Source organism: Drosophila grimshawi, unplaced genomic scaffold (assembly GCF_018153295.1).
Source record: "Drosophila grimshawi isolate 15287-2541.00 unplaced genomic scaffold, ASM1815329v1 contig_311, whole genome shotgun sequence".
NCBI lineage: Eukaryota > Metazoa > Arthropoda > Insecta > Diptera > Drosophilidae > Drosophila > Drosophila grimshawi.
This window is the reverse complement of record NW_025063098.1, coordinates 3,771,572-3,789,701: the sequence shown is the minus strand read 5'-3', so window position 1 is coordinate 3,789,701 and position 18,130 is coordinate 3,771,572. Positions and strand designations below refer to the sequence as shown.

The 18,130-nt window shown below is 35.8% G+C and overlaps 2 protein-coding genes across 2 annotated transcripts; both read right to left on the bottom strand.

The window, feature by feature from the left end:
- Positions 1–13,121: 13,121 nt before the first annotated feature.
- LOC6563140 lies at positions 13,122–14,808 on the bottom strand. The gene is made up of 3 exons (XM_001990466.2): positions 14,475–14,808; positions 13,956–14,404; positions 13,122–13,550 (listed from the first exon to the last, which is right to left on the bottom strand). Exons 1-3 carry the CDS (start codon positions 14,655–14,657, stop codon positions 13,466–13,468), a joined length of 717 nt encoding a protein of 238 aa, XP_001990502.1. The 5' UTR covers positions 14,658–14,808; the 3' UTR covers positions 13,122–13,465.
- Positions 14,809–17,075: 2,267 nt separating this feature from the next.
- LOC6563141 lies at positions 17,076–18,130 on the bottom strand. The gene is made up of 3 exons (XM_001990467.3): positions 17,845–18,130; positions 17,327–17,781; positions 17,076–17,252 (listed from the first exon to the last, which is right to left on the bottom strand). The coding sequence occupies exons 1-3, from the start codon at positions 18,046–18,048 to the stop codon at positions 17,168–17,170; spliced, it is 744 nt and encodes a 247-aa protein (XP_001990503.1). The 5' UTR covers positions 18,049–18,130; the 3' UTR covers positions 17,076–17,167.

Genomic DNA, 18,130 nt, shown 5'->3' with positions numbered 1-18,130 from the left:
GTCGCGGTTTGATAATGATTCCGATAGCCGCGAGCATGTCGCTGATCAGTGCTTACAATCTCAGAAAGCAGCTCGCAGAAAAATTATGACAGATCTCGGTTCAACAAAAGCCCCCCCAAAAACAACTTGTAGTCCGTTTTGTTTGCCTTACAGATCAGAGCGTCGTTCACAGCTCAATTGTGTCCAACAAATGCAGCCAGACTTAGAGATGGAGATAGTGTTATGTATATATGTATACACTATAAATAGATAGATTAAAATACAACTAAAACGAGTGCAAAGAAAATTATAGATACAGATACAGATTTAAACACACAAAAGTGTGTACTCTGTAGATACAATTAAAGCAACGAACACAGATAAAGATGTGAAGATTTTAAAAGATATATATACCATGGGAAAAGACAAAAACAACGACAAATACAGATATAGACACATGGGCGTAGTCACATATGGGCAGAGAGGAGCAGCTGCCCGTCCACATCTTAAATAGATCTTTACATAGATCCAACTTTGTTTACATTCAAAAATGACGAATCGGCTTCCAACTACGAAATTCGATCCCTGCCTGGCTACGCCTTTGTCTAAATACAGCTTAAGCTACAAATATAACCGGCTTGAGCAGTGTTTATGGTATTTGCTTCGGTTATCAGCTGATTTTCGACCAATATCATTCGGAGCTCTCACCGGCTGCGTGGTTTGTTTTCTTTTTGACGCTCTTAAGTTGTTGATCTTATAATTTGATCATGATAGATGCTAACTGTTCCATGTTAGCGTAGCTATCCGTACCAGGGGGCGTACGTTTAATTGTTTGATTCAATGTTGAATCCAAGTTGACACCTTTGTACCACAGTATGCTCCAGAGAACAGCATTTGTGCCGGATGACGTTCGCTTAATCCTATTTGCTAATTAGAGGGTCTGCTGAAAGTCTCCAAACGAAGAAGTCGTTAAGTCAAATATCTCACGGTCTTGTGAGTTTGTGATGGAAAGCTAAATAAGCGAATCAATGTCTTCACACACACAATTTCCAAAATCGGAGATGTGTTTAAAATTAAGACTGCAAAGGACTTATTGTGAATGACGGTCATTGCAAACTGTAAATTAAATAATGGAAAACATATTATTAAGTCCAATCTTTACATACACACTCTAAATATTCTAATAGAGGACGAAACATATGTCTCTGTCTCTTGTCTCTTGTAGCTCAAAGAATATTAATACAATGAAGAGATAGCGATAGACTCTCATTTTTGTATTTAAACTATTGAGTCCGGAAACACAAACCCAATCAACGACAATTGCAATCACAATGTTTGAGAGAACTACACAAATCACATACAAAACAACAGAGAACGTTCCAGTCGTGAGTAACTGAAGTAATAAGTAATACCAGCTGATAACAGGTATTGAATAAAAGTGTGGCTGTAGCCAAGAAATACAGTCCAACTTTGGATTTCAAATTGCGGTAGATATAGGCATCTGAGAATTTTGGGGACTGGTATGGAAGTGGCCGAAAAAAATTTGTTTGGAGAGTTTCCTAGTAACCTTTTTGGAATTTTGAAGGCGGGAATGGGAGTGGCCAACAAAAATGATTGAGGACGTTCTTAGTAATCTACCTTCCAAGTTTGGTAACTGTAGCTCCTAAATTGCGAGAGAAATAGGTTTTTACCGTTTTCGGGGATGGGAGTGGGCGTGGTCTAAAATTTTTGATTCGGATTTTTGAAGGGTGTTATTGGCAATATAATTTTCAAATTTGGTTACTCTAGCTTTTAAATTGTGGGAGATCAATGGTCATATCGATTTAGACTAGAGAGGTGGAGCGGACGTGGCCATAGATTATTTGATCGATCTCTTAGGGGAGTTGCCTGTAAAATACTATCATAATTTGGTCACTCTATCTTTAAAATTGTGGGAGATATGCGGGGTTATCGATTTATGGCAATTATGGGCACAGGTGTGGGCATGGCTATAAAACTTTTTTCGGTTTTTAGAGACGGCTACGAGTAATATACTTACCAAATTTTACTCAAAAACTGAGGAAGATATAGCCATTTACAATTTTTAAGGGCGGGGCATATGTCGATCTTTAAAGGACATCGCCCACAACCTACCAACCAAATTTGGAGACCGCAGCCTTTAAATTTTAGGAGATATATGGCTTTATCGAATTGTAATTATCGATTTTATCGATTTTCTGGCCTTTTTGATAGCAGTCCCATTTCCACACTTCGTCTAACGCGGCCGCAATATATGTTCCAAGTTTCAAGTCTCGATCTCTAAGGGTGTCGAAAAGAGTTGCGTTCATACAGCTAGCTAGCTCTTAATTGTACTTAATTCTCTTTGATTCAGATGCGATACATCTCTTCAATATATTCAATTTTCTTTGGTCGCTGATCAAAACAGTCACCGAAAACTTTTATTGCATTCTTCGTACTTCGTTGTTTCTTTCTTTATAATTGGTGGGCAGATTTTCAATTCAAGTGAAAAAAGAGACAGATAATACAAAAAAAAAAATAAATAACTTGCAAAATTCAGTTATATTTATACATTTGAAGCCACAATTAATTTGACACAGCTATATCTACGGAATGTTTCGACCAATTAATGTAACCACTTTTTGTCATAATATTAACATTAATTTTAAGCCAGAAATGAGTTTTAACTTCGAATCTAGAATCCAAACCATGCCTAAAATGCTATGGTTTTTGAAAATATAATCTATTTTTCAAGGGAATAATTTTACCATGAATTTCAAACTAGAATTATAATTTAAAAATGTACAATGTTGAATTTTCAAATGTGATTTTTGTTGCATGCAAATATATCGAAGCAATTGGGAGCATAACTTTTGGGATAACTTTTCTACACATGTACTAACGAATGCGGAGCATGACTTCAATCTAATTGTTGCCACACATGGCGTATGATTAATATGTATATTTCGTGCTTTTTCATTTAATGCTAACGCCCTTTCTGCGTGTCTATATTTTCAGTTATGCAAATGTGTTTGTACTTTATTTTATTCTGTGCGCAAAAAGTTTGAGTGCAAGTGACGCTTCCTGCCTCGAATCGAGTTTACTTTTGAACAACGAGAGAAAACCAGAACATATATTATATAAATCAAGGACATGGCAAATTTCCAGCATGTGGCGGCCATAAAAAGCCAAATACATTTTTGTATTAATTTTAATGCAAATTAAAATTACAAACTTTTGATTGACTTGAACACAATTTCTTTATTTGTTATTTTTTTATTTTTTTAATTTGTTATTTGTATGTTAAGTGGAAAGTTTATAACAGAAATTGTATAATAATTTTAATGTTACAAGGTTACAAAGAAGATTGAAACAGTTTGCTTAGGAAAGAAACAACTGAAATTAAAATTAACTGAATTTAATATATATTTGCGTATGGAATTCCAGCTTTTGTCGACATATAAAATATTATTCGAGGAGTAACTGTTTTTCTAGTAATATGTGTGCACTAATTTTATATTAAAAAAGCAAGTCAGCTTATATGTTATCATGTGGGGAAAATATCATCTAAAGGTTTTCCATTACTAATTATAGCAAATTTGTTTATATTATTTTCAATTTAGCTATGAGTTTAGTTAATGGAAGAAATGACTCCCAAATGGTATACACGTCCCTGCATATTTATTTTGAGATATTTCATTTAAAATACATTTCGCTACTCTGTCCATTTACAGATTAAAATCTGTTTATGCATTTGCCAGTCAAATCTCTAAAAATCCCATCATTTAATCACAACTCATGCGCCACAGATTTCAGAAAATGGTTATTGAATTTCGTTTATAAATTAGTACATTTCCAAACACAACACAAATCAACACAAGCGGAGCAATTCATTTGGCAGGACGAACAAAAGGCGCAAACAATTACCGCTAAATGCGTAGCCATAGCAATAACAACAAAGTACCGATTATAGATTTATGTTATTTTTGATGGGCAAATAGGAATGCAGAAATGTAAATGCTAATGATATGCTAACTGCATTCTGTTACTTATTTGCACAAAATCAATTAAATTGGAATGCAAAACACCGCAAAATTAACCCCAGAGCGATATGGTTGGTCAAAATGTGGCTCTAACAGTCATAAGTTTGAAATTCTGTATGCGTACTCTGTTTCATTATTCTGTGTGTTGCATTTTATATACTCTGGAAAAGTGGATGGATTACACGGGCTATGAGCTTAAGTAAAATCTGAAACAGTAAAAACAAAAGATGTTTGGGGATGAGGAACATATATTTTGGAGCGTTTTATTTTATTCTAGAAGAACTAGAGTTAAAGTTCAGAATGAGGATTCGCACTAATTTAAATATTATACAAATTATCTTCAATAAGAAATGCTTCAATTCATTCTCCGTATATGATGAAGATTAATTGTAACTTTAATTGCTGAAATATTGAAATAGATTACATCATTAATTACTTAATTAGCGTACCAGAATGAATGTTAACAATGTTTTCTTAATTATAAGTTATAAACTATGTTCTTAAATTTCCGATTTTCCTTCGGCAACCAACCGCAAGGATCTAAGTAAAGTTCCGATGGGGCAGTAGATCTGGATTTGATAGTTGATATTCAGCATTAGTAAGACACTTTTATTTATGAAATTGCAATACGTGTTCCATATCCCTCATAACATTCAAAAGATTGTAAGATCAAAACTACATTCTCGAGAAAGTTGTTTCAATGCAATTTTCTAAATTGCGTTTCAAATGCAAACTGCAACATTTTCGCACGTACTTTTCACCTTCACGAATAAAAGCAACAACAGCAAGGAAAACTTTATAAAATGATGCACTTTAAGTTATTATTTCAGCCGATTATTGCAACTGCCACAACGCACGATTGCACATTTAACGAGGCTCTTATGTGAATGCCACTGCCATATTTAAATGAAATTTTAAGTGCTTGGCATCAGGTATAGCCCAAGCCAGCCGTAGCAAACAGCAGTGTTCGAGACAGAGAGAGAGAGAGCTAGACAAATGGTGAGACAGAGGCAGAGAATAGAGACAGAGACATTGTGTGTGAGTTGAGAGTTGATGTTCAACCTGATTATTATTTCCAGGCACACTTCGTTGTGGCATTATTATAATGACTGTTGCAGCAAAATTCACAACGCACCTGACTGGCATAATATCGTTGAGAGGAAGCTTTACGCTTTGAGCTAATGTCCTGCCAGCTGCTGGCATTCCTCCATTAGTCCAAACACAAACAACAGACAAACAAAACAAACAAACATACAGCAAAACATATCGTGCAAATATACGTTGTTTCTATTTAATTCAGTGCTCAAACAATGACAAAATCTTTAATTTGTATTAAGCAAATTTATTTAAGCGACCCGCAAGCTAGATCCAACTACTTTTGTTCGATACATTTCATTTAACTAAGTTGAATTTGATTAAAATTGAATCTATCACTACAAAAATGTATATTTCATATCGAAGCGTAAGAAGTAGTTTTGTTGATCACTTCCAATGCCTCACAATGCCTTAACAACTCTGCACACCCACAAGAATAAATGCATTTCAATATAAGAAACTCGGCTGTCTACTTAATTCTTAGGTTAGAAATGATAACCTTGAAAATATATTTAGTCCGTAGTTTTTGAAGGCAAGTGAATAAATTAATTTAACCAATTAACAAGTGTAGCAAATGACAGGTCTGAGTACATATTGACTAAGGCATTTGCACTTGAGTTCCTATAAATAAATAATGTACTCGAAAACTTCTGCAAGAAATATAATCATTTTTAAAAGTATTTTAAGCATTCTTTCTCACTGACTTGCTTGCCTTTCGCTTTGAAGATAATACTAATTAAACACATGTATTGTTTAATTAATGGTTTAACTGTTGTCACTTCACTTTCTTGTTTGATTGCTTTAGATTAGAGAGAGTACGAGTCAGCTGCCAACAGGTGATCAGATATGATTCGTTGACTCAATAAAAGCCTTAAGATGCGTCATGCATCGTGTACTTATCTCAATTTCATAAGAGGCTGATAGACAACCGTGTCTGTTGAGTCAGCTTTTATACCCCTGAATCAAATGTGCAATGGTATAGCCATTAATTGGCCAATGATATGAAACATTCTTAGAAACCTGGTAATAATAAGACAAGGAATTACATGATCTAAAATAGCAGTTGATTGAAGTCTTTTTGGGCAAGCATAGAAAACAGTATTAATAAATTAAAAATCATATATATCTTTTCCATAAGCTTTGTATATAGTATGTATGTATACTTTATATATTTAAGTGTGCATCTGTTAAACACCGTGAGATTCTAACATTTCTATATCAGAATAATGCGAATCTCAACTTTGGCTTGGGTAAGTTTCGGCAGATCAAATACTAGAACCCATATTCCGACTTAACACTAAATTCTGTGCAATAATTTACCTTTCGAACGATGTTGGGACTTGTTCACATAATAGCAGACAGACAGCGGACAGACGAACGATAGACATGGCTATATCGATTCAGTTAGTGATCCTGATCACGAGTACAAATACTTTATGAGGCCGGAAGCAACAGCAGACACTGATAAGATTGCTCTTACATTCCCATTCGAGCTTAAATTAGAATTCGGGAAATTGCAAATATTTCGCGCACGAGCGATTATAATTAAAATGTTGTCACGCGTCGCACGGCAGAATCACCTGCGAGATCATAAAAAATATTACGAAATAAATGAAATTTGAAATTAAACGCAATTTTATTTTAAAGTATTTTTATTTTTTTTTTTTGGGTTGTATTTTTATTATTATTGACGCATTTGGCAATTGCCCATATAATAAAAAGCCAAGTAAATATTACGTATACGCTGTGTGTAGACAAACAAAATATTATGCGGCACGTACACAAGTGCCACGCCCACAACCGCCTTTGTAAAAACATACACACACACTCACAAACACTCATGGGGATCCACTCAAATGCGACGCCTTTGATTTTTAGTTAAGGGCAACGAGGCGGCGACGATTTTGCCAATTTTGACAGACGCCACATTATTTCCGCCAGCTGCCATGCCCACCTTGTGTGTGTGGTAAATATTGAAAATTGTACCGCGCGTGTTTGTGTCTATGTGTGTGTGTGTAGGGATGTGGGTTCTATTCCTGCTGCTGCTGGCAAACGTGCCATGGATTTGTAATGAAACGTGCAGTGAAGAGATGAAAATACTCATACGCCGCATGAGCCGAACGCTTTTTACGAGTGTTGTTAGGCGTAATTTTAATGGCTCAAACATGCGGCGCTCCTACCTAGCCACGGATACCAAAAAAGTCTTGCACCTTAACAAAAGGTGGGTAACAACACTTTTTTTTTCACACAATATTGAAAATTATTTGAAAACAAATATTATTACTGGGATTTTTTGACAGCAATAAAATTGTGAGTCCTTTTAGTAGGTTATGGCTTGCCCTTCTCGTATGAATTTGTCAAGAATCGTAACATAAGAGTACCGAGAGTTGCTTAGTAACAAAAAAGAAAGAACTTTTCACACACATTTCTCACTAATCTTTATTCTGTCTGCTTAGATTAATTTGTAATTATTTTTTTTTATGCTTGTAGTAAACATTTTTTTGCTGTGTAGTTAGCCCAAACACACCTGAAGTTGAATGTTGTACCCGGAAATTTAATTGTGTGCGTGCTGGCACAGTGAAATTTTATTCTGCTTGGCATTCCTCTCTGCTCGCTCCTGCTTGAAAACAGGTGTAAAAATAAAAACTAAGCCACTCGGCGGCAGCCATCATTGTGTTTGCATTTTGTGTTATATTTGCGTTTATTTTTATGATCATGTCGCTCGTTAGAAATAATGCCAGCGCCAACACATGACGTCTTTCAGCGGCCAACTAGAGAGCGGGCTTTCCTAGTGGATTTACAGCAATTTGCGCCAGCTACTCGCATTCACATCCACCCAACCTCAATCCCAACCACTCGCTATTGTCTTCTTCTATCTTCGATTGTAATTGGCATTTTAAATGGGGAGGGGACTTCGCCTTGGGTTTGAGCATTTTTCTCTTATTCCATTGTTTTGGGTTTCAGATTGTGAGCTTAATTAATTGTTTTAATTGTTGTGTGCGGTCCTTGTTCAAATGACAGACGCAAAGCTTGGCACTTAATGTCAACATATTCCTTATAGAAATGATTTTATTAATTAATCGAAGGTAAACCCATGTTGCCTTCGACTTAAAGATCTTTAATCACTTTTAGTTTGAGTAAATTTACAATCCTCACATTCACATGCGAAATAATTAATGTTTTCAGTCAAATGAGATATATCATATCAAACGTCCAATAATTCAAAATAGCATCAGTTTAAAAGTTTACCATATATTTAAAAATAATATGGTTATTTGAAAAATAGCTACGTCAATTTATGCGGATAATTTACACACTATTCATTTGAATAAATAAGATTTCCATGAAGATTTTATATATCTATGTCTAGCAAATGACTACACATATTCGTATAAAATTCAACTTCAAAATATTTAGCTTATTGCCGAAAATTCTGAATTAACTAGTAATATTTATAAGTCATTAATGAAGCGTGTAAATTTGCTTCTCTTTTTAATAATGCGGAATGTTATTTTTAAAAATCAATATTCAGATTATTGTTATTGATTGAGATGAGTTACATCTAAATAGTTTCTGCTTCGATTATTTTCTCTTAGACCAATTTGTGTGATTCGCGAGGTCATAAAGTTTAGATCGAGTGACTAATTAAATTTGCTACAGTTTGCAAAGTCCTAATCATCATATCATACAAATATGCTTAGATACATGCCTGTTTGTATTCAGCTCATTGCCAGACCGCAACAAGGTCCGTTAGCAGCTTAGCTGTTCTAATGCCATACAAACAAAGACTTGCCTCCAATCAACGTTAATAGCAATCGTGCTCATATCTCAAAGTGCTTAGAAAACCAAAAGCCAAAATGCTCAAATATCCACACACACACACACACACACACTCAATGCTGGCAGACACACAATCCAGCACCAAGTTGGGTGTTACGGTTTTGCAGATACGAGAGATACTCCCACACACACACACAAACTCAGACAGACTCCCACACAGAGACAAAACTATTAATTAATTTCCTTGGCATAGGCACTGCAGGCCATAGAAATTGACATGGGCGCGGGGCACGGGGCATAGGGCATGACTACCGCATGCCGTTGACATTTGAGTCAAAGGCAAAGCCAATACTCAACCAATTGGAATTGCAGGAGATCAGTGTGCCAACGTATATAGATACTTACTGACAACGACAATGACACCAGATGAAAGTGCCACTCAAAAATCTGATTAATTGATAAGATAATCTCATATGGACGGCCATAGAAATATCGTGAAATGCCTTAAACTTTAACTTGTAGAGTTCAATCCAAATAATCTCGAATGCAGCAATGCTTTATGCTCAGATGTCATATTTAAAACAAAGCAGAAAAATGTAAAATTAAAAATAAATAGATCAGGTAATAAATATATAAGTGCCTCCAAATCGAAATTATCATTTCTGAAGATAGCATCCAGCTCTGATGCTCTTCTGAAAAGCATATAAGTTGTCTATTGGGAAAAATTAGAAATCTTTCAAGATTTGTTTATTTTGTTTTTGTTTTTTTGGTTGAGATTAATCCAACTAACTAAATGAACTACAAATTGGAATTAGCTGACATTGGAAACTTTGTATTGTTGCCAAGGAAATTGGCTCAGACTCGAAGTGCGGAGCCAATCCACAAGTAGCACTCAAGTGCCAGGCTCCAAACGAGTGGAGGTAAGTGGAAAGCGTGTGTGTGTGTGTGTGTGTGTATGTGTGGGAAGAGGGTGGGGGTGTGAGTGCGTGAAGGCTTTTCTATGGCGATGTTATCAAACAAATTGAAATCTTGCAAAATTCTTGCACTAGAGCACTAGATGTTTGTCTTAAGTTGTGATTCCGAAGCCAGTGTTGGTAAGGAAGTGTGTAAGTCTGTGTGTTTGTGTGTGTGTGTGTGTGTGTGTACAAGTGGGTAATTTATGTTGAGCTATCATGCTATGAAAATTGCAGCACTTGACTGAGCATTTGCATAGATTTGACTGTTGCCAAACTGAACACAAAAACACAAATTTGATCTCCAGCAATGGCAAACGCATTTCGTTTAATTGAATGCGTGTGTGGTGGGATTGGTTTGCTCACAGGTGGGGTAATTGAATGAGTCCAGGCTCCAGTCATTTACATTCAATTAACAGTTGTTGCCGCATAACCGCATTGGCATCTATCTAAATATGCATAAGATACTGGATACAGATACAGATACAGATACATATAGATACAGTTACAGATGCAGATACCCACACTTAACTGTTATGGCTTTGCCTCCGGCATAAATATTCATCACAATCGTATAATTTATGCCTGTTGCTGTAATGAAACTAAGCACTCGATTATAAGTAGCTACTGATTAGGGAGCTCAATGTAGATTAGATTGCAGTCATCTATGTTTACTTATTACCAAATTATGAATGCCAATCAACTTGACGCAAAAAAAAGAAGCAAACAAAGTTACTTAAAGGCTCTACAGCTGCTGAGGGTTCCTACTTTTGCATGAAAGTCAAATCCAACTTTAGATTTAACCTCTTAAGAAACTAATTAAGGGTCGTTAAGGGCATGTAATTGGATAACCTTGTAGATCTCAAAAGGAATAATAATATGTATGTAGAGGATAGACTTTCTCGTCCATAGATTCATTCTACATTTAAATTTGACAACGCCAAAAGTGTTTATATTTATTGAAGTTTTCGTAATTGAAAGTGACTGCTTCAATCTATTGTCAGCTTTATAATACGAATTTTGCCTATTTATTTATTTACTGAGTGTGAAAGACAAGTTTTACACGAGTATGAAAGATCAGCTTGCATTTCTATACCTAAGGGTCAATAGAACATAGTTCGCTTTATGTTGGAGATAATCATGTTTTTCTACAAGTCAAAAGCGTCTCGAATTTCTTTGAAGTTGCTGGCTTAAATCATTGAGAATTTACAAGAAGTCAAATTTTTGGGCTTTTGTTATTATTGGCTTTGGTTGGCAAAGATTTTAGTAGCTACTTAATCGCTGTAAACTTGATTTCAATGTACCGGCAACAATAACAACGAAACCAGCAAGAAAAACAAGATGGAACAAGAACAAGAACAAGAACAACATTGAGATTGTAAGCAAACAATGTAAACAAATTGTATCAACAAATATACATAAACAAACGAAGGACCGCAACGAAGCAAATCGAAGACGAAACTGAGGGGCATTTGTGGGAGTTGGGCTGCGGCCTGTGTTTGTTGTAGATGGGCACTTGCCGCGGGTCATGTGGCAACAAAAGAAATCCTACACAAAATAAGTGGGCAACGGAAGCTGAAGGAGCTGCCCAAACTGAATGCGTGCAAATGCCAACCAAAGAAAGTGTTGCGTGATTTAGTTCGGCTACGTTTACTTTTATAGCCCTTTGTGGCTGTACTAATGCGTGTGTGTGTCTGCGTGTGTGTGTGTGTGTTGATTGAATTGAGGCAAATAAGCAAACAAGAAATCAGCAACAGCCACAACAAGCGTTGGTGTACCCTCATCTAAGCGAAAATTGATAAGTGCATAAGATGCCAGACAAGACCAGACAAATGGGGAATGTATCCAAAGGATACGCTCATATCCGGTACGGCATCCCAATTTCAAGTATTTGCCTAATATAAACAATTCTCAGTCGTTGGGTGCTCCTCGCCGTCTCCAAGCTCACTCCAGCCAGTGTTGGCAAGCTAGCTTTAGGTGCAAATCGAGCTCCGAAAAACGTACAATTTTTAACAATGAAAATTTGCTAGTTTATTAATTTAAATATGACTCTTATATATACTTATAGCATTTAAATACAAAATCATATTTAAAGCACAAGATCCTTTTATCAAAATTTTCCAGCAGCTGTATTAAGTGGCCAAATTGGATATGAAAAAAGCTGAATTGTCAACACTGCTACACGCACAATTAAATATCTTTGGAGCACTGTGTGAATTTGTCATCAAGTGGTGCTGCCAACCTGTGTGACATTTGACAAAGTGCCAAGTCAAATGGGTCCTAAGTTTGCTAGGCCAGCCAAGCCCCACCCTTCCCCCATCCCCTCCAGTCAAGTCGATTTCGAAGTAGTTTTGCATCTGACATGACAGTTTGTTTTGTTATCGTTATCAGACAAGTTGAGCCCGATAAAATGCAAACACTCAAACATTCAAGTTCATACAGGTAAACAACTTCAACTCCAACCAACAGCCCTGCAAATGATGATTTCACGGACTCTAATTGTAATTGAGTTGAGTCTGAATACAAATACTTTCATAAGCAGTAAGATCTTATTTCATTTAATTTAGAATTTAATGTTTCATTTAATTCATGTTGTAACATAAATATGTAAAGTATGTGCATTCGAAGTTAGCAATCATTAAAGTTAATAAACCAGTTTCATCTAGTGATGATGATCAAGAAAATATATACTTTATCAGATGGAACACACTTCCCGATAACATTAAAATACCTTCCGTGGAGGTATTTGTAATTCGATAATATTGTTTGTATCCGATTAATGGCACATTGTAACTACCTACTCGACAATCGTAGATACACTTTACGATACAATCAATTTGATTCAATGATAGGAATATTGATAGGCATATAGATCAGCCATGGCACACGTAATGATAGCAATTATTACTCTTGTACGATAAATAGTGGGTGGTGGTCAGGCAACAGAAACTAGGCAAATTAATTGATAGCACACCATAAATATATGTACTTAAATAAAAACACAAATAAAAATCAAAAGACTTGAGTGATTTGACAAATAAATCAACGACAATGCCACAAAATGCGGTTTCGATTTATTTTTTGTTTTGTATTTTTTTTTATCCCTGTCGGTTTGTCGATAAGGATAAGGTTGGCTGGCTGTCGAGGTGAACGCTGCATACATGGGGCGTATGATTGATTTACAACGCACTTGAAAACTATCAATTTGTATGTGCTGCTGTTGCTGCTCAAGCGGCATTTAGTTGGGGGTGACCTGTTTGGGTATCAAATTTTATCTTTTGTACTGTATCCGTTTTTATTATCTTATCTTGACTGCTTTGAACATGTCGCGTACAAATTAAAGCACTGTTTGCTAAAAGCAACAACCACAACAATATTGACAATGAAATCGAAAACAGTACAAAGCACATGAGAGAAATTTGTTTTTAACAGAGTTTTTTGTTGTTGTTTTGTTTATTTTATTTTGCATTTTTGCCTAGATGCGTCAGTTGTTTGTTTTGCTTGTGTTGGCACAGTTTCAATTTTTAAATAAACACTAAAAACTAAATAAAAGTCAAACCAATAATCTAGCTAGCAAGAAAAGAGTTCAAGTGCTAAGCAATTGGACTTCTGTTCATTTTAGTGAGCCTTGATCAGCAGCAGAGCCAGTGCGAGGACGCCAGTAATTAAGGGCACTGACTTGGTGGCCGAGTTCTGGTAGCAACTATAAGATAAAAAGAAAATACAAATATTATTGAGGTGAATCAGTTTTTTGTCTAGTCAAGGAAGCGACTGCTTAACTTTAAAGTAATCAACAAAATTTAACAAATTTGAAGAAAAGAATAAAAACTTATAGAAATAAATATATATATATTAATTTTTTAACATTAGTATTTAACACTACTTTTGATGAATGAATGCAAAATACTAACTTGATTAGTAATTCAATTACGTTTTCGAAAATAAGTATGTAAGAAAAAAATGCCAAATTAAAATTGATATCCGTTGAAATTGAAGGAGTTTTGTTCCTTTTTTCTGGTACAGTCGGCATTTTTTATATATGCATAATCATCAGTATGATCGATAGATTTTGTTCGATTTTAGATGGATTGGTTTGTGATTAACTTACCCATCTTGTTCGATGCTGCCATAGGCGTTATTCTGGAAGTTACTGTACAATGCGGCGGCGTTGTTATTAACTGTCGCAGTAGCAGTTGAATTGTAGTGTCCGGAACGGCCGAGAATGAATCCGTAACTGGTAGATGCATCCGATGCATTGGTATAGCCACAGCCAACGATGAAGTTGTTGTTCTCGACCAACTGAAGCAACTTGATGAAGACAGGCGTCTGTTCAGTATTGTCCGTGATGAAGGTCACCGAATAGCCACTCGTGCCACCGTTCACCAGCTTTACAATGGCCCTTTCTTGAACATTTTGGTATAGCGATGTGCTACTGCTCGAGTGTATGGCACTGATGTTCAGTGTGTTTTGGTCACTTTCCAAATTCGCAGTGATGACCATGCAGGCTTCAGAATTGCCAATGGGAGTGCGGGTCAGCTGCACCCAGGTGTCAAACAGCTGAAACCGAAAATAATATAAATCACTTGGCAACTCGGATTCGAGCTGATTTTGGATCGCGAACACTTACTGCATTATTACTCCAATTGATACTTGAGACAGTTTCACTGCTGCAAGTTTGTGGAGCAGGTGCGGTGGTCGTTGATGGTGATACTGTTGACCCTCCTGTGGTTGATGGTACTGTTGTTGATGTTGCATCCTGGGCACTCGCCAAGGCCAAGGCGGCCACGATCAAAATCACAATTTTGCACATGATCAGTATTTTTTTGTATGTGTATTTGGAATTTGGTTTTAGGTTTGAGAATCACTGCACTTTGTTTTAATGTCCTGGCCGCGCGTTTTCTGGACTTGGTTCGGTTCGATTGAGTTCCCTTTTAAAACTGTCGCTGTGCCCTTTCATGTAGACTCTTTTATAGCCAAATAGATACACATAATTTATCTTTGCGCTTCTTATCAAATACCCAACCGCTCACACACACACGCACACACGCACACACAAAGTGAGTCTTAGTGCAGCTTACTTTTTTGATTCTAGCTGACGTCTCTTATCGTTGTTGTTTTTTCACAACATTTATAGAAGAGTATAGAAATTCGAAATGATTTCGGACATGACCAATCGTATTGGCTTAAGTTATCATTAAGTATACCAAAATGTTCCCCTTTTTTGCACAATTGTAAAGCATTTAAGCCTTAAATTGTCTACATGTGCCTTCAAACCATGATTTTATTCTACGAAAATAGCGTCATTGACTAATTTCGATTCTGTTCAGAAAGCAGCAGCACATCAGTACAATACGTACAGTGCCGGTGGAAAAAATAGTGCTGTTATCAATTAAATGGCTTACAAAATTCCCCTTCGGCTTAGTTTGGCCTTAATGTACGATGTAAGGCAACCATCAAAGGCCGAAAAAATTCTCCAATTTTTTACAAAACGATTAAACACCAAGGTTAATGGTATGTGAGTATCATTCGATTACAGTGCTAATATAGACTGGGAATTGCGACAGCAATTTTAGCTGGTCGTCCGGGAGAGCAAAACGATCACACAGACTATAAGAGAAATACCAGAAATATCACATATATAAAGATATAGCCTTCCAATTGATATATAATGTACCCCAACATATTATTGATCAAATATACAAATTGCATAAGGGTCGTAAATGATCAAATTACTATCAGCAAGCAATACACTTAAGGGTTGGCTTAAGAGAATCTCGACTATAGCATTCGGACTGGTTTCACTTACATATCTAAAAGCTGTTCGAATTGGGCTATTGAGGCCAAAAACCTTTAACAAAGACAGATGCTTATTTTGCTGCTATTTATTTTTCTACTGCTCTAATTAAAAAAATTATATCACAATAAATACTTATGATTTCATGGCTTCTTATCATGCAAACATAATAGATTATATGGAATAAATTGGTTTGTTTATTCTAAGCATTTTAAATATTAAATTATTATACATATACATATACAAACTATCATCAGAAGCCAAGAAAATCATCCTCAAATTGTTGTTGTGCATAGAAATACGATATTTGTGCCAGAGCTACTAAAATATACGTGAGTTCAGTTCGGGCTTGTGAATAAAAAAATTTGGTACCAAAGTTATTTCTTTACCCTTCAGCACCTGTGCCGGAAATGGGAAGTGAGTACACTTGAACACTTGCTTATATTTGAGTGTGCAAAGCGGAAATTTGGCATTTAAATTAGAGTAACAAAAATATTCGGCAGCTGGGTTCAGGCTATCCAGTAGTCGAGCTCACTCGACTACAGCTTTCTTACCTGTGTGCCATATCTTTTAATTTACCTCTTGAAAATATTTTGCAAATAACGAATGAGCTAGTACGCAGTAAGAACTACATTTTATTCTATTAATGGTCGTTTTTTTTATCTATAAAACATGATTTATTGGTATTACTGTAGCCTATCTTGTGTAAATTCTTAATTATAATTGTACGCAGGCTTTGAACTATAGATATAAGTAGATACATATACATATTTACTTTTATCAGTAACATTTCGTGACTCATCAGTGCAGGTACAATAAAAACGAATATAAAGAGCGTTCGTTCTGATAAATTGTAAGCAAACTCAGAAAACTTAAAATTAGACGCTAGCTAAAAACAGAAGTTCTCGAGACAACATAAAAAATAATATGATAGGAAATTGCCACCGTTATCTAGATAATAGGAACAACAGACAATTGCATATGGCAAGGCTATAAACGAAATTAACTTAAACAAATTAAGCATTGTACATCAAGGTTTATAGCAGTAGCCTTTAAATAGAAGTTAAATTCACTTATAGACATAGAAGCCTAGTCCATTATCTTTATAACAAAGCGTGTGAATAACACTGGCACAGAATTAGGTCCATAGATTAGAAGAAAGTTAAGCCACATAATTTTATAAGCACATTAATTAAGTTATCCCAATGAGTTACATATAAAAGTGAGTCAGCTTATTGAAGCAATTTTGATTACCAAACTGGCAAATATGGAATCACTGTAACTAAACTGAAACAAGAAACACAAGCTTAAGAATTTTTTATTTTTCAAAAATACAGATTTTAATGATAATTAAATACTGGTAATGAAGAATTAAAACTCTTTTAGAATTTATACATACCTAAACAAGATTTGTAGAGAATATCAGAATTGTCGGAGTTTTGAAAGTGTGTTCACCAATACTGTTTAACTAGGAACTCATAACATTTATTTGTAATATTGTTTGTATTGTAAAATTGGTTCGAGAACTATTTGGTGTACAGATAGATAACAATTGCAAAAATAGCATAAAGCACCGTTGATGTAGTTGAGGGATCAGCGCCACTATAACAACTGTAAAAGGAATGTATATAGAATATATATATATATATATATATACAGATTCACAGATCAAATCAAGTACTTACGTGCTGCCTTGAGTGGTCAGAGTCATGGTGCCATCAAAGAAATTATCATAAAGAGCCGAACTTTCACTCTCGATGGTATCCAAAACAGTCGGTGCGAGTGTACGATCTCTGGCGATAATCATGCCAAAGGCGGTCGAATTATCGGTGGCATTGGTGTAGCCACAAATCACGGCATACTGCGAATAATCAGTGTCCAAGACCTTGAAGACTGTATGGGGCGTATAATCGGGCGGATTCCAGTAGGTGAAATTGTAACCCTCCGTTGAGCTGATTTTATCAGCTACAGTTAAGGTTGCATTCATGGTCTGATTGACGTACGGATAATCGATCGTATTCGAATAGGTCGTATCAATTAGCACATTATCTTCGGATTTATCTAAAACTGTTACGTTGATCTTTGTGCAGAATATAGAACCAACCGGCTGACGTGTAATCTCCCACCAAATGCCAGAAAACTACATTTGTATGGATATGTGTGAATACTCTAAACATACTTGTACCAGATAATATCATCCTACCTTCTCCAAATCGAGGGCCATGCTCGTGCTCACATTGCAAGCCATCGTATCGTGAACTGATTCTGTTGTGGATATTGCGGGTGTTGTGGATATTGTGGATGTTGTGGTCGTGTCATCTTGTGCATAAATCCCTTGGTTACTGAGCAAGCCCAACAGGAGGCAGACCAGTGCTAATCCCCATTGGTTGCCGCTTAAGGATGGCATTTTTCAAATAAGAAGTTCAGTTTTCCGTACTTTCCAGTTGCGTTCTGTGACCGCACCTGCTGACGATTAGCTGTCCAACTGA